Source organism: Hydra vulgaris, chromosome 15, assembly GCF_038396675.1.
Source record: "Hydra vulgaris chromosome 15, alternate assembly HydraT2T_AEP".
Taxonomy (NCBI): Eukaryota; Metazoa; Cnidaria; class Hydrozoa; order Anthoathecata; family Hydridae; genus Hydra; species Hydra vulgaris.
The window spans coordinates 43,611,518-43,633,253 of record NC_088934.1 but is presented as its reverse complement, the minus strand read 5'-3'; the positions used below and the strand labels follow the sequence as shown (position 1 = coordinate 43,633,253).

The following is a 21,736-nucleotide window of genomic DNA, read 5'->3' as shown; positions in this document are numbered from 1 at the left end:
AGAAACCTGGAAAAAAAAAATTTTGTCATGGATATTTTAAAACCCTTGAAAATCGCGTATATTAGGGAGCTGTCTTTAAGTGCACCAACCTTTAAAAATACAAATATTGATGGGGTATGTATAGAGATATATATATAGACCTATCGTTGTTATTTGAACTTTCATTACGCGTACCAAAAGTTCAACATCCTTAAATATTCTATTTTTAGTTATTAGAGGCTTGTCCATTTGCCGCAAAACAAAATGGCAGGATCGATAAGTATAAAAGCCTGTCGTTACCTTAAACAAATCCAAATTCCATTGCGGTATTCTTTTTTGAAAACAATACCATGCTCAAGGAAACTATCGAATAGTTCACTTCTATGTAAGCTGTTTCAAATTTTTGTAATTAAACTATGTAAAATGAAGTTTTTGATAAAATAGTTTATTCCTAATATTTACTGATATTATAGAAATTAATAGTAATAGTTTTATCTTAAATTACCATATTGTAAATCTTAGAAATTTATAATACTAGTGCAATCTAAGTATTATAATTTATATCCTGAAATAATAGGTTCTAACAGATACGTATATCAACAATAAATTTACATATCTGTTAGAATCCAGTATTTTAGGATATAAATTTAATTAATTCTGCACTTTTATTATAGAATTAATTTCTATATTGTAGACACTAATATTGTTTATGTAACTTTTTTTAAAAAAAAGTTTTGATTGTCATAAACTTTTGGGGGATTCTTTGAAAATTATAAAGTAATACATTAGATATGTGGATTGAAAAATTGAAGGATTACTTAAGAAAACTGTGACTAATTATCCCATGATCGACAAAACTTAGGATAATAAAACACAGATTAAAATGCAAGAAATCCTTAATTTCACTGAAATACCTGGTGTGCTTGATGACTCTTGAAAACAATATGCGCACAACACTTGAAATTTACTTGAAATTTTGTATGTCAGCAGATAAATTATCTAAAAGACCCTTTAATTTCATGAAGGACCTGCCATAACTTACAGAGCTGTTGCTCGTTAAAAAACACTGAGGATTTACATTGTAAAATAAAGAATTTTTTTATTTATGACAGTAAAAATAAAATATATGAAGATATAGCTATAGACTACCAATTTTTATTTAATTTGGTTCATAAATAGCGCCACAATGTGGTTTGGCGTAAATAGTGTCTTCGCCAAGTTAAAAAAATTGGTCACAGTTTTTGAAATATTTTTTTTACAGCAAATAACGGATATTCGCACATACCTAAAGTTTGGTTTTTACCCACCAGGCATATCTTGGAGGATAGAGATGGTGCCAAACCATGACCTTTTTTTAGCAAAAAGTTACTAAAATTTTATTCCACTCTACAAAAAATTATAAGAATTGTATCTTGGAGTTGCAGAAGGATGTGGTGGTAATGGTTTAACATACCCTAGAGTCAAAAATGTTTAATCTGTGTTAATAAATTAATCATTTAAAAATGAGTGTAATTAGTATAGAATTAACAATGCACACAATAAAAATTATGTTTTACAAGATTTTATGTCTTGGTGCATTTTACATTGACTTTGTTTTGGCCATTAACTTTACTTACAGTTCTTTGTTTTAGGCTTAGGGTTTGTTAATAGTAATGTGGCAATTGTATGGACTAATAAATGGTTTGCTAAGTACTATCTGTGCTTTGAGTTCTTTAACAAATCCAAAAATGACTAAAGTACTAAAAACTATAAAACAAAAAAAAATGGCATCACCAAGTTCTATCATTCACTAATATTTCTGGTCTTTGAAGTAACTTTTCTTTTGTTGAGTCTAATCTCTTGCAAAGTTCACTAGACCTACTTGCTCTTTGTGAGACTAATTTGAGTTCAGCTGTCTTATCTTGTGGTCTTAGTGTTGATAGTTATCTTCCTTTAATATGTAAAGACTTCAGTAGTCACATGCTTGGCCTGGGCATTAAAATTTGTAAGAAGTTACCCATTTGTCGGAAGACTAAGTTTGAATCAACAGAATAGGTTTGAATCTGCAGACAATATTTTATGATAAAGTGAAAGTAGAAATCTTTTGTATTCCTGCTGACAAATGTGCTTCTTTTGTGATTTCTTGGACTCAGGCTTGCATGGAATCTTTTATTCCCTCTCGACGAATCTAAGTCAAGTATTTTTACTATTGCTAAAAACCATTATAAAAAGGTTTTGTCTAACGCCAGAAGCCTGCTATTCTCAGCAGGGGTATACTCTCATGGTCGTTCGGTGGCACAGAATGACTCTTTCTCAAAAGGCAACTGAAATTTTTAATATGTCTGTCATTCACCTGACAGGGCGACCAGACAGTTTGTTACTTACAAAAGTGTGTTTATTATTAAAACTATATTTTGATCTATAAAGATTTTATTCCTTGCATTATGTTTAAAAGAAAACTATAAAAAAGGTTTAAAGTAGTATGCACTTTATTTAACAATGAATACACTTCACTGCGTTATATAATTTTACAATACTTAATAAAAAGAAGCCCACACACAGTTTAATATTTCAAAGTGCAACTGTGCTGTTTTTTTAAAAATTGTTGTTGCATTATGCATCTTCTCAATTTAAAATGAGTTTTAAAATTATATTTTCTTTCATTTCCAAATGCTGTTGTATCATTTTTTAAACCTTATAGTCGCATTTTGAATCACGTGAATGGGCAGTTGAATCATTAAAACACTAAATCTCTTTTGTTTTTCATTAGTAAAATAGATTTTTTTTAAATTTGTCAAAAAAAATTAACAAAATAAAAAACATTAAGATGCACGGGAAAAATCATTATTAGAATGCAATTAATGATAGATGTAAAAAAAAATTTTCTAAGAAAAAAAAATATAATAAAAAATGTATAATAGAAAATGTTCAAAATGTTTAAGTATAATGAAAAACATTTAAAACATGTTTAAACATTCCACTAAATTAAAGCTGATTGAACTAGCGAGAGAGAATAATACAATATTTTTCTATATATATAAAATATTTCTTTTCCGTTTAGGCTTTCAACATTTTTGATTCAAGTAATTTTCAAGATTAACAAAAACAAACAACACGATGCATATAAAAATGACAGCACATCTTTAATTAATTTAATAAATTAATTAATTTACTTTTAAATAAATTGTTTCTTATTAGACGTATTTTAGTAGTCAGGTGTTTAAATTTTTTTCTTCGTGATTTTCACCTGAGAAAAAAAAAACTTTTACACCATACTACTGATTATCATAGTGGACAACTCAAATAAGAAATAAAAACTGTTTTCACTGGAAAAAAAACGGAGGTACATCGCTGCTCAGGTCACAAAATCTCATATTTCATTTCAAAAATTAGGCTCCCGAGACTTTATCTTTAACAGTGTCTATCATAAGAACAAATCTGTCAGTCCAGCTTCTGTATTTATAGTAATTTTCTGCTTAGACTCTTCTACAGCTTGTGGTCTAGACAACATACCTGTTATAGTCTTGCAGAAGTGTTCTCCAGAACCATCGTCTATACTTTCAAAACTATTTAAGAAGTGCGTATCAGAGTTTTGTTTTCCAGCCTGCTGGAAAGCGGCATCTGCTATCCCCGTTTTCGAAATTCTGGAGAGCGATCTTGTCTAACTACCGTCTTATTAGTCTTCTTCCTATCATAAGCAAAGTTTTTGAGTCTTCATTTAACAAATACTTAACCTCTCATCTTGAATCTAATAACTTACTTTTTGATCATCAATATGGATTTCGATCTTCTTGTTCTACTGCTGATTTGCTAACAGTAATAACCAATAGGTTTTATCATGCATTAGATAGATGTGGAAAGGTTTGGGCTATTGCTCTCAACATTTCTAAAGCCTTTGATAAAGTTTGGCATACTGATCTTCTCATAAGCTTTCTTTTTCAGAAGCAAATAAGAGTAAATCTGGAGAAACTGAGCACTGACTAGAATCAGAAATAAGATATAAGTTGAGTAAAGAAGGTAAATGATTCAGATTGTCTGTAAAATAAGATATTTGTGTTATAGATGGAGAAAGGCAAAATTGTGGGCCTTAATGCCTGCTGAGTCACTGAAACTAAACTTTATATTCCTACTATTATAAGAAAGGTTTTTGAGTCTTTAAGTAACTTTTTTTCCTGATTCAAATAATTTGCTGGTAGTACCGTGCTCAACTTGTTTCTCCGTGCAGTGTCCTTGTTTGTCAAGGTTCGTGTTTCGGAGGTATAGAGTTGAGAGATGGTTATAACCACAAGTAACCTCCTCATCTGTAGTGGCCTTCTCGTCCTTGGATAGGTGAGTTATAAAAAAAAATATGAAGGTGATGGTTTAACACACCCCAAACTCAAAATGTTTAATCTGTATTAAAATTTATCTTTGTTAAAATAAGTGTAATTAGTATAGAATTTACAATGCATACAATAAAAATTATGTCTTACAAGATTATATGTCTTATTGCATTATACATCAACTTATGGGAGAGTATAAATATACAAATTATATTTAATTAAAAACCTGTAAATAAAAAATAAATTGAACTTTTGAATCTAATTATCTAATCAAATAATATTGCACTAATTAAAAAGTTATAAAAATCCGCCCCTATACTCGCTGTTGACAAATTCTGAAAACAAAAATTAGGTACCAAACAGGCAAATAATTTGAGCAGCAGTTCCTTCCGTGCCAGCGAAATTTTGCAGAAGTATTTCCGAATGTAGGTATTTTTGTGTGAAAAAAACAATATTTGCTGTATAAAAAATAAAGATCCTCAATTTCAAATTTAGGCAGCGCCCAAATACAGTTAGTACTGTCGTAAATGGTTTAGGAATAGCCCCTGCGTATAAATATCATATCAAATTTAAGTTTAACTGTTCTTTTTTTCAAAAAAAAAAACTATATGCATATTTCTAAAAGAATCCGGCGCTACCTTAAAAAAAAAGTTCAAAATGTGGCACAGAGTTTTAGCACAAAATTTGGTTTCGTATAACGCTATCTCTGCATACCTAAATATATACATAAAACATGATTTTTTTTAGATCAGCGCTATTTTACAAAAGATCATGAGTGGATTGATGTTGAAGGAAATGTTGGTAAAGTTGGAATTACGGATTATGCACAAGTATATACAATATTTTTTATATAGTAGTGTTGGTAGTGTCATTGCAAGGTTGTGAAGCTTTATGATTCAAACAAGATTTAAGATAAATTTTGAAAAGAAATGTTTTTTGAATTTTTTTAAAATTAGTATTTAAAATATTTTATTCTAATAAAGTTACTTATATAAATCATGATGATGAATCAGTTTAAAATATTTTTTTTTTTTTTTACACTTATAATTGTACAGGTATGATTAATTTGTACAGGTATGATTAATTTGTACAGGTATGATTAATTTGTACAGGTGCATATTCTGAATATTCAAATAGCTAGCTTGTCATTGACTTAAGGAAAGGAACAACAGAATTGTTACATGCAGGCATTAGGGCTAAAATGATTTAAAAAAGTCTCTAGACGAAAATGTTTTGAAAATCTCATCTAAGCGACCAAATATTGAGTATCTTTTTATTACAATATAGCTTTAAAAATGTTTAAAATTTTCCTTTTCAAGTCTTACCAGAAAACTTTTTAGTTAAGTTTTTATTGCTTTTTTTTAGGAAAAACTTGGAGAGTTAGTTTATGTTGAGCTCCCTGAATCTGGAACTCAAGTTAAAGCTCAAGGTTTGTTTAATTGCATCTGTAATTGTTTTTATGTTCATTAAATTGTTGAAAAATTTATTTCTTGTCCAAACCTTGACTTTTTTTAACATGTGTATACCAAGCTTATGCAGCTAATAAAAGTTCAGAAACTTAATTTTTAAATTTTTTTAGCAATAAATTAACCAATTAAAAAAAAATTAAAAATTTGTCTTGTTAATAGATTTTTCATTTTTATGATCTGAATCGCAAAGAGATGTGAAAAGTCATTTTTGGCTATAGTGTATGTCATCTTAAGCTTTTTAACTAATGCTAACTAATTTGAAATAAAAATTGTGATTACTATTAGATTAAATCATAAAAAATGAGCTAGAACTTGTATTCTGTATGAGTGGTGTGATCATATCAACTGAGAACTAGTGATAATACTGTGGTTAAGTAATAAATTAGTTTTGTTTCATTTTAAAAAGGAACATTGATGACCATGATATAATAAGACACTATGAAATTTTTTAAAAACAATTCAGGTATGGCTGCTTTTAATGTTGATTAAACAAATAAAAAAATAGAATCAGCTGATATAGAAAAAGATTCAGGAATATCATTTTCTTAAATCTCAAATGAAAAAACATTTTTCAATAATGATTAATAATTAAGTGCAGGCGGTGAGATATGTTGCAAGGACACGCCCCTGACGATTGGCGTTAGTGCAGGTCTCGGGCTCTTCAAAACGTCATTGGTGATCCCAGTGCATTCCTGAGGAGGGGGATCACCATTATCCACTACTTAATTCTGATTGGTTACCATGGCACCAACATTTTTTTACCTCTTACACCCACATATTATAGCGCTTTGTGAGCTTTATATTATGAATTTGTTACATTAATGACATTTATATACTTTTATCTCGCACAGGTGATTATCAGTTTTCAGTTTGTTATCTAGAGTTTAGACCATATATAGTAGCACATTTACTAGCCTATTTTTTCTTTTTATATTGCTCGTACTTATATTTTTTATCATTTTACTTTATATTTTGTTATTTACTTATTTTATTTTATTGTTTTTGTATGGTGCGATAATATATATATATATATATATATATATATATATATATATATATATATATATATATATATATATATATATATATATATATGTATATATATATATATATATATATATATATATATATATATATATATATATATATATATATATATATATATATATGTATGTATGTATATATATATACATATACATATATATAAGTAATAATTAACTCATACAAAAGTACCTTTGATATACTCTCTAACCAGTTGGAAAGATATGCAGTTTCTCCTTTGTTTAGACTAAACAAATTTCTTCTGCAGTTGAAACAAACTACTGAAGGAGAAACATCAAGATCAATATCAAAGTTTGGCCAAATGTATTCTTGAATATTTTTGCATACTGAGGGTGTTATAAGCGTTAGACATTTTGATCTGATACCTTTATTTGTCAAGCAAACATGCTTAAGTACACATTTTAAATTCTGTCGCCATGTTGGAAAATAATAAATATATCTGGAAAGAAGCCGTAAATAATTTATTTTGAATGCCATAATGGCTGACTATTTAAAATATAGTAAAAAAAAAGCAAAAAATGATGTTTTAATTTTTAAAATTTACATACTTAGCACTTAGTTCAGATTTTTTTGGCAACATAAATTGTGTTTACTATTGCATATGATTGATATAATGCAAAAAAATTGGGAGTGGGGAGAGTTTCAACCTGGTGGTCAATTTGGAGAACAGTGCTGGATGATCTATGAAGCTTGCATTTTTTATTTTACTTGGTTCTCAGGGTCTTTATAATATATGGCACATTCTAGAGACTTAGTAATTTACTTCATGCATGTTTAGTTCATAAAAATTTTAGTTAATAACGTTGTGGTAAAATTTTAAAAAAAATTAGGATTTTTATGACATACTTTAACATAAAAAGATGTTTCTTGCCATATTAAGTGATCTGAATCTTTTTTATACATATTAAACTTTTTTTAATTTTATGTAGGCTGTTTATTGCTATACAGGCTTGGTCGGGAAGCGGGTGCGATCGCACTCTTTTCCTTACCGCGCAAATCATATTTAGTTGCGACAACTTGGCCACGGCTTTTTAGATCTTTTAAAAACATTTAAATTTATGTATGTTTCCTTGTATGTCTGAAACCATTTGCACGTAACATGCTAAAACAATTAAATTTGTAAGAATTCTTTGTAATCAAATGTTTTAATATTCAAAGCGCTTTTAGTAAACTAAGCGATGATTTACTTTTATTGATCGTTTATAAATGGAAAATTTTTAATTTTTTTTTTAAATTATAATAAAATTTTTTTTATTTATTTGTTTATTATTAAATATTTAAATTTTTTTTATTTATTAAAAATTTATATATAAATATATATGTATAAAATATTTATTATTCAATATTATTAAATATTTAATTATATAAATTATTTTTTAAATTATATAAAAGTTTTTAAAAAAATAATAAACAATTATATTAATAATGATACAGAATAGTTTTTTATTCTTTAAATGCAAGTCTTTTAAAAATGTTTGTATGATCGATTTTATAAAAATATTAAAAGAGGTTTCAACAAAACACAAATATAAATTTATAAAAAGGGACTTATGGGTAAACCAGCACTGCGCCAGCGGTCTATACAAAACAAAAACATACAAATATATTAAAAACCCTCTTACTAAATACACCAGCGGTATTGTGAAGCAGTTCCGCTTCCTCTTCATAAATATATTTTACCTTTTTTGTTTAACTATTCAAGTTTGCTTTATAATAATTTGATGCAATAAAAATGTGCTTCTAATTTGCAAAATAAAATCATAATTTACTTGGAATGTAATATGCTTTATATATTATAATCTATAATATATATTATAGTAAAATAAACTGATGGACTTTAGTATAATGTAAAATTATTAAATGTATACATAGAGTGCAGTTTGGAAACTGATCATTATAGGCTGCTGTTTCAGTGGTCTGGCGCATTGCGGAATTTTTTTAAACGTTATAAAAACACTGCTTAAAGAAAAGATCGTTATAATAATTTCATAGAAGAATTGTTTTAAATATTTTTAACTATAATATATTGCAAACTACCGTAGGTTTTATTAGAATCTTGTTGAAGTAAAACATAAATACTTAAATAAAGATTTCAATTATATGCTTGAAGGACATTTTAAATGATTAAATTAAAGAATATTTGTTTGTTTACTAAACTTCATTGATAGCAAGTTGTTACTTTTCATAAAAGCTTAATTTTATAAAAAAGTTTTAAGAGAGTTTAATTTTGTTTTAGCTAAGTTTTTTTCTTTGTTAAGAATTTATAATTTTGAAATGTTCTTAAAGCATCTAAAAAGCTGTGGCCATGTTGTCGCAACTAAATATTATATGCATGGTCAGATATAGAGTGCGATCATACCCGCTTCCTGACCAAGCCTGCCATGAATTTTTTTCTCCTATAAAAACGATGTTTTGAAAAATAATTAGTTTGGATAAATGACAGTATGTATTAAGGATACTTGACGAATTGTTAAATTTTTAAGATTTAAAAATTATTGAAAGTTATATTAATTTAGTTAAAATTGCTAAATTTTTGAAATTTGGGTATAGATAAAAAGTCAATCATTTTACATTTTCCATTTGCATTTTGATCACTCAGAATGTCAGTAACTCCATACCAATCGAAAAAAAGATGAAAAAATCCTGTAAGCATTTATTAGCTATTAAATTTTGAATTTTGATACGAATTTTGAACAATAGTGTAAATGTGGATACTGTAAAACTATGCCATTTGAAAAAAAATGTCTTAGTTGTGCTGAAATAAAGGAATATATATATATATATATATATACATACATACATACATACATACATACATACATACATACATACATACATACATACATACATACATACATACATACATACATACATACATACATGCATACATACATACATATAAATCCACACAGGTAATATACAGTCGTTTGACATTGAAATGGAAAAACTTTTGAAACTTGATTACTTTTTAATTAATATGTAATGATGTTATTTATATAATTTAATCATACATTTAAAGTAGTTAGCGGGAAAAAAGATTTATGTAACAAAGCATGTTGGCAAAATAAATATATATATAATAAAGGACATATTTTATTGTTGGTACAACTTGGATATTCGTATAGAATGATTAAGAAATTATTAGAAAAGGAATCAATCAAAGTTTCAATAACCACTATTAGTGTAGCTAAATAGAATGTGGCAAGAATTAAAAGAAAAGATGATTTAAATGGTAAAAAAGCTGAACATCAACATCGACCATTAAAGCTAAATTTACAGCAAATTTCCCAGATAAAAAACTTATTTTAAAAAAACTATCTACCAACTATTTCTGAATTATCTAGAAAGTTTAAGGTATCAAGAAAATCAATTAAACATTATATTGATAAAATATTTAATTAAAAAAATTTCAAAAGGATATGTACATGCATTGTCACTTATGTGATCAAGAGAAGGTTTACCAGATCAAAAATTTTTATGGATTTATTAAGAAAAACTAGACAAAAATTATTACAATTGATGAAAAACTGTTTCACCTTACTGATTGTGATCAAAAATCTAAACATATTTACATAAATAAATATCAAAAAGCACTAAGAGTACCCTATTATAAAGGAAAAACTTTCCAAAATCCATCATGGTATGGGGAGGAATTTGTGCAAAAGGATTAACATCTCTAATATTTGTCAAATTAGGAGTTAAAATTAATTCAAGTAACTGTATAGAGATGTTTTAAACCATTTATTAAAAATGATAACAAGAGACTATATTTAAAAAATGACTTCTACTTCTATCAAAACTTCGCACCTAGTCACTCTTCGAAAATGACCATTAAGTTTTTAACTGACCAAAAATTCAAATTTATTCATCCTGAAATGCGGACACTTAACTCGCCAGATAATGGACCTATGGACTTTTTTACATGGGGTTGTATGTTAAATTGATTAAAAAAACGAAAAGCAAAAAATAATACAGGGCCTATTCGGAATATAAAAGATATATGGACGAACTATCCCTCAAGAATTTATAAATAAAGCATCATTGTCCTGGTTCAATCATTGTAAACTTATCTATAATAACAAGTGTCATCAAATTGAACATTTAAGAAAAACAAAAATTAAGAGTAAAAAAATATTGCTTTTTAATATGTTTTTATTTCAATGTCACATGACTGTAAAATAACTTTAACATTTAAAAATATATGTAAACTTATGTACACAGTATTAAAAAAAGGCATAACAAACATCAATTTTTTTTCAATTTAAGACAGATGCTGATTTAAATTGTCAAAGCGTTTTTATAAAACATGTATTTGGTATTTCCCAATTTATGTGTCATATTTGGAAAACGTTTCATATTAAGTCTCTTAACATTAAAAATTAAAAAGCTACTGGAATTGCCAAATACAAGTTTTGCAATTTTTAAACATCATTTAAACTCATTTTTGAAAATTGAAAGTTAAACACATTTTTTCAAAATTGAAAAAATTTGTAATGCTTTACCTTTTTTTCTATTTTCACCCATAATTTACCATAATTTAACGCCATTATCATTTCAATTTTGTCATTGTCAAAAAAATTTTATGTATTTATTTGCTTTTTTTTTATGTTGGACTTTATTAATACTGGAATTTACAACATGGAATTTTCAGTTTATGAGCATTAGTTCAGTGTCCATACTACTCAAACGTTATAGGATTATGTTTGGTTACGGCACTACCAACTAACTTCATGTGAGAATTCAATCAATTGAAATCAAAAATCAATTATTATAAACTACATTCGACATTCATAATATTATTAAGTTGTATTTTACTTAATACATTTATAATGTTATTAGTAATTAATATTAACAGAATTAACAGAAAGGGTAATATATAGTTTCAATAAAAGTTGAAATAAATAATTTCAATAAAAGTTGAAATCTATAACATAAATGTGTGTGTGTGTCTATATATATATATATATATATATATATATATATATATATATATATATATATATATATATATATATATATATATATATATATAATCTTTTAAAATCATATTCTTGTTATACGATATTTATAATTGTTAAATTTGATTAAAACGGCTGCGTATAAACATTTTGTTTTAAATATATTTCGATGTAATTATATATTTATTTACACAATATTTCGCTGACCTTTTGCGGTCAGCATCATCAGGTGTAATAAAAAACGTTACAAAATTGTTACAAAACTACATAAATCAAACCGTCAAAAAAGAAGACATTACAGGCGTAAAATAAAAATAGTTTATATTAAATGGTATAATGGTATTATACCATTTAATATAAACTATTTTTATTTTACGCCTGTAATGTCTTCTTTTTTGACGGTTTGATTTATGTAGTTTTGTAACAATTTTGTAACGTTTTTATTACACCTGATGATGCTGACCGCAAAAGGTCAGCGAAATATTGTGTAAATAAATATATAATTACATCGAAATATATTTAAAACAAAATGTTTATACGCAGCCGTTTTAATCAAATTTAACAATATATATATATATATATATATATATATATATATATATATATATATATATATATATATATATATATATATATATATATATATATATATATATATATATATATATATATATATATATAAGGCCTTCCTGGGAAGTGCATGCAGTAGCACGCCTTGTTCGTCCACGTTTAAAGTATTTTTTTAGACTAACTAATCACGGCAATTTGCATCTTTTTAACTTAAAAAGTGTTTCAATGATTTGCGGCAAAAAGCTAAACTTATCTACTAAGAAAAAATAAAACAATCCTAAAATAAGGAAACAAAATTGTAACGAAATATCAAGTTTAGTTAACTAGAAAATTTAATAATTAAAAAAAGTAAATGAAAAAAATATATTTTTTTAATAAAATTTTTATACAATTTTTGTATTCTTTTTTTTAGAGTCGTTGTTGAAAAAAACATTATCTTTTATAACAATTTAACAACAATTGAAAGTTTTGATATGAAATTTATTCATGATTTTTATGAGTCCATATAATTGAGAAGCTAATGTATGCTATGTATGCTAGAACTATAAGAAGTTTTATTAATTTCTTTTTCTTCTTTTTTTCTTATTTGCTTATTCTTAATTTTTTTTTTCTTTTTTTTTTCTTCTCATTCGTTTTTACATCTTTAAGAGAGTTTTTGCTATATTTGACATTTTTTTATATACTCAATACTTTAAAAACTTGTTAAAAAATTTTTTTTTTTTCAAATAAATAGCAATTATTTTTCTCGCTTTCCTGTGCATTGATAAAAACAGTAAAGTTTAGCAAAGACATTTGAAAATTAATTTAAAAATTGTCCTTGTTTCTAGCGCAATTTATAAAGTATTTCCTTTATATACTGAATGAAAAAAATCACGAAAAAGTTGTATATCAAAAAAATATTTTTATTTTCTTTATATTCTTATCTACTTTTTATATGCCGGACATCAGACATCATCTGGCACTAGTCCAGTAAAAATTGACATCTATCTGTCATTTTGTCCGAAATAATATATGTGCATTTATTTTCTAATCATTATAGTTGTTCAAAAATTATTAATAAATTCAGTAAAGTTTATTTTTTATAAAAAACAAAATTGAAGTTGAACACACAGCTACCTTAGTAACATGTCATTTTTTTTAGTTAATTCATTTTTAAAAAAAATGCCAAAGCATTACATTTTTTTGAAATAAGTAGCCCGGTTTTTATCATTCATATTAAAACGCTGTAATTAGTTATTAATTTAAATTTATAGTTTAGCATTTTTTTGTTTGTTTGCCTGATTTAATCCTCGAAAAAGTTCAAAAAGATTTATAGAAAAATAGATGTTTATTTAAATGTAATTACGTTTAATGTACTTTGATAACTTAAATACAATGTGTTTGTTGGAAACATAATTAATTTGTTACTTTATTTAATAAAGTATAACTGCATTGGGTTTATTGTATATATACATTGGGGTTATTGTATATATATATATTGTATAAACATTATAGTTTGTTACTTTATTATGTTAATGTTATATTACACATTTTTATTACATATTTAGTTATGTATTTAATACTTATATAGTTAATGTATTTAATATATTTACGCAATAATTTATGTGTTTAATAATTTACAAAGCATTTCGCTTAATATAGTAATTGTTAAATAATGAAATGTAGATATATTTTCCTTTTCAAAATTTAGTTTTTTCAGCTTGGATTTTTTCTTTCATTTAGATTTTCTTTTTGATAGGTAAATTATCTTAATTTTCTTTTTATTTTTATCTCATTTTGAAATGCCTAGAGTTGTCAAAACAAATTGTGTGGTCAAGTTGTAAAAATAAAATATTTTAGGCCTGTTCAGGAATGGCGATTGATCGCACTTATTTAAATTTTATCAGACATTTCCGGCAAACTTGAGTTTTTACTGGACAAATTGTCTGGTAAAAAATAGTTCGTTATTTCGAGCCCTATATATATATACACACACATACATATATATCAGCCCTCAGAATTATGGTCATCATTAATCAATGCCGACCTAACTGCCGACTTAAAAGTGTTTGAGGTTGGCAAAAATTTGCCGACCTCGTTTCTATGTTTTATGGTAAACCTTTGTATGAAATTTTTTTTGTTGACCTGATGCCGACCTCTAACAGATTAAGGTCAGCAAAATATTGCCTGCTTCATTTTTCTTAATTCAGAGGGCTGATATATGTATATACAGGCCTTGTTTTAAAGCGTTATGCATAGAGCGATTTTTATACGTCTTTACATAAGCAGTAAGCGATTTCGGTTAAGCAACTTTCTATCATTTTTTAACATTTAAATTATTCTATAAGCGGTAAGATAAATAAAGTAATTTATTTTTAAAAAAATCACATTAACTTTTGAATGATATTTATATAAAAATATTTGTTACAAAAGTTTGAATGACAATTATGTTTGATATAGGCGCTATTTACTAATGAAAATAACTCAAATAAAATTAAAAGTTTATTTTTATTTTGTTCTTATTTTATTGTAATGATTGATTTTTTTAAGCTTGAAGCAAAGATCATAAAAAAATAATTTAATTCTGATAAAAATATGATTTAGTTTAAAAACAAATTTAATAAAAATATATAATTTTATTCTGATAAAAAAAGTATATAATTTAATTTAGATTTTAAAAATATGTAATTTAATTTTGATTTTAAAATTATATTTAAGTTTATTAAAATTAAAGTTAATGCTTGGGTTTAACTTAAATGTCAATTTTTTTTTTAAATAATACTACGTATTATTCAATATTGAAATTTTATTTGTTCTTGAAAAAAATTTGCTTATTTTTATCGCAATTGTTTTTTCGGTTTTCCTTCCTAAACATTTTTTTTTTTTCTTCTCAAAATTAAGTTTTAAATAAATAACTGCATTAAAAATTTGCACAAAATGTAAGTTAAACTTTTTTAAATTGCAGTGATTATTTTGTAATAAACAATACACCGCAATATAATTTTAATAAAATAATAAACTAATAAACTTTTAATAAATAAAGTAAATAAATTAACGTAATTTTTTTATTTGTTACTCTGTAATTTTTTTAGTTGCAAAACTGCACTTAAAAGTTTAAGAAATAATCATTTTAAAAATTCAAAAATTTAACACATTTTAATTTATTTGTGCTAATTCTGAGAAAAGAAAGAAATTAGTTAAATCAAGCATTTTTAAAAATGCAGTATTAAATTCAATTATTTAATATTAAAAAGAAATTAAAAAAAAACAAAAACATTCCCTTATAGTAATGATAAAAAAGTCGTTAAATAACATTTAACTCGTTTTATGGCAATTAATATTATTGCTGTAATTTAAAAAAGTTTATGTCTTTAAAAGATAAAAAATAAAGAGAATTTTATGACGTCAAATATTGCATTAAGCATTTTTTATTTAAAACAACGCCTATATATATATATATACAGGGTTTGTGATGAAGCAAGCGCGATCGCGCTCCGCTCGTAAAACATGCCCGTAATCTGTATTTTCAAACGTTCTAGGCGCGATAAACAATGCTCGTTCAGCTTATAACGAGTGTATAAAATAACGCTCGTCCAATAGTTCGGGATTATTTTTTTATTTTCATAAAATATTTAACAAAAATTTTTAATAAAGATATTCTATTATCAAAGCACTGACATATAATATAAAAAGCACTACGTCGTTCTCTTTTGCACTAACGTAATGAATGAGCAGTTTGAAGTCGTTAATAGTCACTAATTTCAATAATGGAATGTGCACGTGGAAACACAATGTGAATATAAAAATGCGCAAATAAAATAAGAATAGAAAATTAAAAAACCATTATAAGAAAATTGAAACTGCAGAGTATTTTTAATCTTATGAAAATATCAAGTAAGATTTATTTGATTTATTTTTTGTAATATTCCACACATCATTTATAATAAAAATAAATATTAATAATAGAGTAATTTCTAAAATTAGTTTTTGTTCATAGTATAGGTTTTTTATCAACTATTATTTATTTTAACTAAAATTTAAAACCATTCTGTTATTTAGAATGTTCGCAATCAAGGACATTCGAAAAGGAAACAAAGTAATAATGTCAATATTTATTAAATAGAAAGTTATTATTCTTATTTATTATTATTTCAAATTATTCTTGTGTTATTTTTTTAAGATAAAAAAACGTAGTTTAAAAAAGAAATTTTAGAAAAAAATTAAATAATTAATTTGAATAAAAAATATCAAGAAATATAAAAACCATTAACTGTTAATTAAGTTTACAGCGTAACATTTAAAATACATATATCAAAACAACAAAGCAAAACTAAGTCACTAAATTATACTTCAATACTAAATCAATAAGAAGTTGCGTTTTTGTTTGATTTTTTTTTTTTATGACATAAATAGTTATATAAGTAATAAATTTTTATGACATAAATAGTTATATAAGTAATAAAATTGCGATCTGACAATATACAAGAAGTTTGGAAGTATAAAAATCTACTTCGTGGAAGTAGTTTCATGAGTGTGATACTAATTCAAACATTTTTTGACGAAAGAAATTATGTAACAAATAAAAAGATATAAAAAATAAAAAGCTTTTTATGAGCATCGCCTTCAGCAATTTCATGATCGCTCTCGCCGACGTTATCTCGAGCGCACATAATCACGCTCAATAAAAACGTATTCTAATTTTATGAGCGCGATATAACACGCTTGATGATTTTCTTCATCACAAGCCCTGTATATATATATATATATATATATATATATATATATATATATATATATATATATATATATATATATATATAGCAGGTCATAAAATTATCTTTATTTTTTTATTTAAGGACATTAACTTTTTTAAACTACATCAATAAAATAAATTACTGCAAAACAAGTTTATTTTACTTATTTAGAAAAGCAAATCTAGAAGTCCTAATTTCTATATGCACATATTGTGGAATGTCTATTTTGTTTCAATTTTTGTTTTTGTTTTTTTAAAAATATTGAATAATTAAATTTAATATTACTTTTTTACTATCATTTAACATAAATTAATTTCTTTCTTTTCTCTATATTTGTATAAATGAATTAAAGTATCTTAATAATTTTTTTATTTCATAAATTGCAAATTTGAAAATAATGATTTTTTCCTTTTAAAAAGTTATTAAAAATCAAAAAATATTACTTGTCGCAAAGAAAAGAAACTCAAATTAACTACCTTACCAGCGCTTTTTTTGACAGTCAAAGATTTAAGTTTTCAAGTGCTATTTATTAAAAAATATATAGATTGCCTTAAGGCAAAAAAGATGAATGTATGCTTTATGAATATTTTTGATGCAGTGTTATAAGTTATAACATGTTTACAAGTGATTCAATTTTTTTTTATCAAAAAAAGTAAAAGAAGAAAAACCAAAAAAAAAAAATCTAATTTTTTTAAATTTAAATAACTTTTTTAATCAAATTCATTCAAGGAAACTTTTTGATATTGCACAATATGTTAATTATATAAAGCTGATGTATCTAATATATAATTATATAAAGCTGATGTATCTAATATATAATTATATAAAGCTGATGTATCTAATATATAATTATATAAAGCTGATGTATCTAATATATAATTATATAAAGCTGATGTAACTATTATAAGATATTATTTTTCTAAACTATTATTTTTCACAAAATAAAACTTATAAATATAACAAAGATATTGCAAGAGCTATATTGCTTCAAACAAAAAAATTAATAATAGAGTTATATCCATAAAAGAAGTTCTTTTTGTTCAATTATAAGAATAAAAACTTTTTATAAGATGTCACTTAAAGTTAATAATGTTTTTTTGATAAAATCAATCATTATAACAAAATAAACAAACAAAATTTGAAATATCAAAAGTGGCTCTACTATAAAATAAAATTTAATGTTTACTATTTTTTAGCTGATAATTTTTTTTTTTTTTTTTAAAAAAAAAAAAAATTTATTAATTATTTTTGCTTTTTATTTAAACTTTTTTACGCACTTGTCATTAAAACTTCATAAGTGGTTTTTATAATGTTAATTACTTTTATCTTACTGCTTAAACGATATCTTTATTTGTTTATCATATCAAAAATGATAAAATGTGGCTCGACCCAAATGGCTTACTACTTACATTAAATGGCTCATACACGTACTTAAATAGCGGTATGTAAATGACATGCCAGTTTACGCTTTAAAACATAGCCTGTATTGTTATTATTTTGTTATGTAGCAAATGTGATAACATTGAATGTTTTGTCACAATAGCTATAAATTTTAAGTAAATTTTTAATTTTTTTTAGATTCTGTTGGGACTGTTGAAAGTGTTAAAGCGGCATCAGACATTTTTTCACCAGTCAGTGGTACTGTAAAAGAATTAAATGAAGAGCTTGTAAATACCCCTGACTTAGTAAACAAATCACCAGAAGAGAAAGGTATGTTAAAAATAAATACATAGTTTTGCATTAATGTCAATTGCTGTATAAAAACTTTAATACAAGATTTGCAGGTGTATGTCACTGAAACTATTATTTTAATTTACTACTTAGAGTTATTTTTTCTGTGTTTGTTGTTGGTTGGGTCCTATTATAATGCTCATATAAATCATGGGTTGGACTAAACACCGTGACACAAGTCAAAAATAATAACTTATGTCTTATATGCTTTAATCACTAGTAATATCATTTAAAGGTGTTTTTTGCAGCATATAGGCTTTTTTACATTTTTCAGTTTGCTAATTTGTTTTTGACTTTGCAATACATTTTTCTTAAATGATAATTTCACAAAATGTATAGGCAGCTATTCAAAATGAAAGTCTTAATTTACTCTAGGTAAAAAAACTTTTACAAAAGTTGTAAGCAATGGCATGTGCTTAAACATAGTAACAGTCTGTAAATTTATAAATGCTAGTTTTAGCTCATGCATATGTTTACATTATATTTACACTATAAGTATGTATTTATATATTATTTATACATAGATAGTTTTATATTGCAAGTGTATGACATTTGCAGTGTAGTAGCTGAGGCCTATTTTATTCATAAGCAAGAAGTTTTAAATATAATCCTTACTGCATATCTGGTAGTTATGCGTTCAACACACTGCATTCTTGTTTTTCGGGGTATATATTTTTCATCACGTAGGTCTTTCTTTATGCACCGACTTTGTCATTTGTTTATGTTTTAGAGTTAAAGTGGGAGAGTTATAACAATTTAAAAAAAAAGTATTAGTTTTTTTAACTGTAGTTGCCTTTTGTCAATTTTGAGAAGGTAAATAAAATATTGAATATTTCATTAGAGTTTTTTAAAATGCTGTAAACTATATGTTTATAAGTTTGTAATTCATTTTGCTTTAGTAAGTTAAAGTTATAGTTATATAAAAAATAATGACAAATTAAGATTTTGTTTTTTTTAAGTTGAAGTTCTTTTTTATATAAAAATTAATGACAAATAATAAATGATAAATTGAGAGTTTTTTTTCTGTTTTATTGAGAGAAAAAAAGAAGTTAATAAAATTTTAAAATTGTTTAATCTTAATAAAACATTTTTAAAAGCAAAGTTTTAAAACAAGTTATGTTTTTTTTGTAAATAAACATTAGAAAATGAATTTCAAGTTTATTAAAATTACCAAAATAAGTTATTTATTGAGATATTAACAAAAAAACATTTGTTTTGTTACTTCTGGTTAAGAGAATAATATTAACTTCATAAATCTACATAGTTTTTTCTGTTGTAAAAATCTCTGGTTTGAATAATAAATGTACGTACCGCAGAGTAAAAGATTTACACAATTAGAAAGATTAGGTTTTCCCTTTTTATAAAAAAATATTCCTGCTATATTAAGCATTTTAGTTCAATTAGAGACAAACAAAAAAATAAAAGTTGTACTTAAACAAAGAGTATTGCTTTCCTTCTTTGTTTTATTTGTACTTCCATTAAAATATTTGGTTTTCATTCACCATTAAGTCAAATTTATTTGATTATTCTTTAGTAAGTCCCAAAAAAGTAAAAATAGTATTTTTGGTTTTAAAATTTTATGAGCAAAACTTTTTTTTTTAAAGTATCAGGGTAGTTTTTAAATTTACATATCTTATATTGCACTAATATGTTTGTTAACAACATTTATTAATTAATATTTTTGTTTTTAAAACAAAATGAATATAAGCATGCCTTTTAAAGTGTTACTTATTGATCATGTTATTTTTATTCGGTTATTATACATTTTTTTAAAGGTTATATATTAAGGCATTCTTCTGCATAAAAATTAATTGCATAAGAGAAAAACCCAAATTTTATATAATTTTTATAACTCTTCATTAATTTATTTGAAAGAATTTTTTTGTATAGACTTTATTTATTAACTACAAAAAGCATCAATCATACTAATATATATTATTTTAAAAAATCAATGAGCCAGAACTTACTTAAATTAGATAGAGAAAAAATCACTTAAAAATGTTTTTTGCTAATATTCAAGTTATTTATTGAGATAAATAATTTGTTTTGGATTAATAATAATTTTATTAACATAAAACTTATTTCTTAAAGATTATTTAAGATATGAACACAACTTGTCTTGGCATTGTGCATCCCTTCAATATGATTTTCGAAAAACCATTTAAAATTTAAATGGTTTTTTGAAAAACTTTTTTTTATTTCTATATTTCAATAAAATGTGATTTAAAAATATTGATTTTTATATCAAATAAATATTTTTTATTTTCATTTATTTTTGCTTCTTCAAAGACATAAAATATTCAAGGCCTTGTAGCAACCCTAAAAATGTAGTTATTTAATAAATATTTTGTATACATTTGAGTATAAATGTTAACTAATGTATGTGTGTACAATAACTTTGATCATTTTGAAAAAGTTATTCAAAAGTTTAATAATAATTTATAAAAACTAATTTTGTTTATTTAGTTTAAAATGAATTTTATTTTTTTGTTTAGGATGGATATATACAATCGAGTTAAGTAATAAAAATGAGTTAAATGAGCTTTTATCAAAAGATGGATATAGCGAGTTCTTGAAGGGCGAAGATTCCTAAATAGCGAACATTTTTAAAAAAAAAAGTATTCCAAACTGTAATTTTTATTGTTTATTAGATGATTTGCTATTTTAAAATCATGTATTTTTTAAACTTTTTTTGTATAGATTCATTAACAATTATATAAATGTAAATTGTTGAAAGCTTGTTTTGTGTTGTAAACCAAACCTCCCTGTGAACTGTAAATTTAACTGTTTGCATATAGGTGGTATTTTTTTTCTAATACACACAACAACAGATGGTATGCATCTAAGGATGCAATATAATTTGTGCATTTAAATTTTTAAAATATGCGCTTTAATTTTTAAGAGATATAAGAGAAAACGAAAAATAATGAAAA

General features: G+C 24.6%; 1 protein-coding gene across 1 annotated transcript; it reads left to right on the top strand.

Moving 5' to 3' along the window:
* The first annotated feature begins 209 nt into the window (after positions 1-209).
* On the top strand, positions 210-21,539 carry LOC100213136 (glycine cleavage system H protein). Its single transcript, XM_065820265.1, has 5 exons — positions 210-364; positions 5,028-5,110; positions 5,646-5,709; positions 18,651-18,782; positions 21,299-21,539. Exons 1-5 carry the CDS (start codon positions 244-246, stop codon positions 21,394-21,396), a joined length of 498 nt encoding a protein of 165 aa, XP_065676337.1. The 5' UTR covers positions 210-243; the 3' UTR covers positions 21,397-21,539.
* Positions 21,540-21,736: the final 197 nt, after the last annotated feature.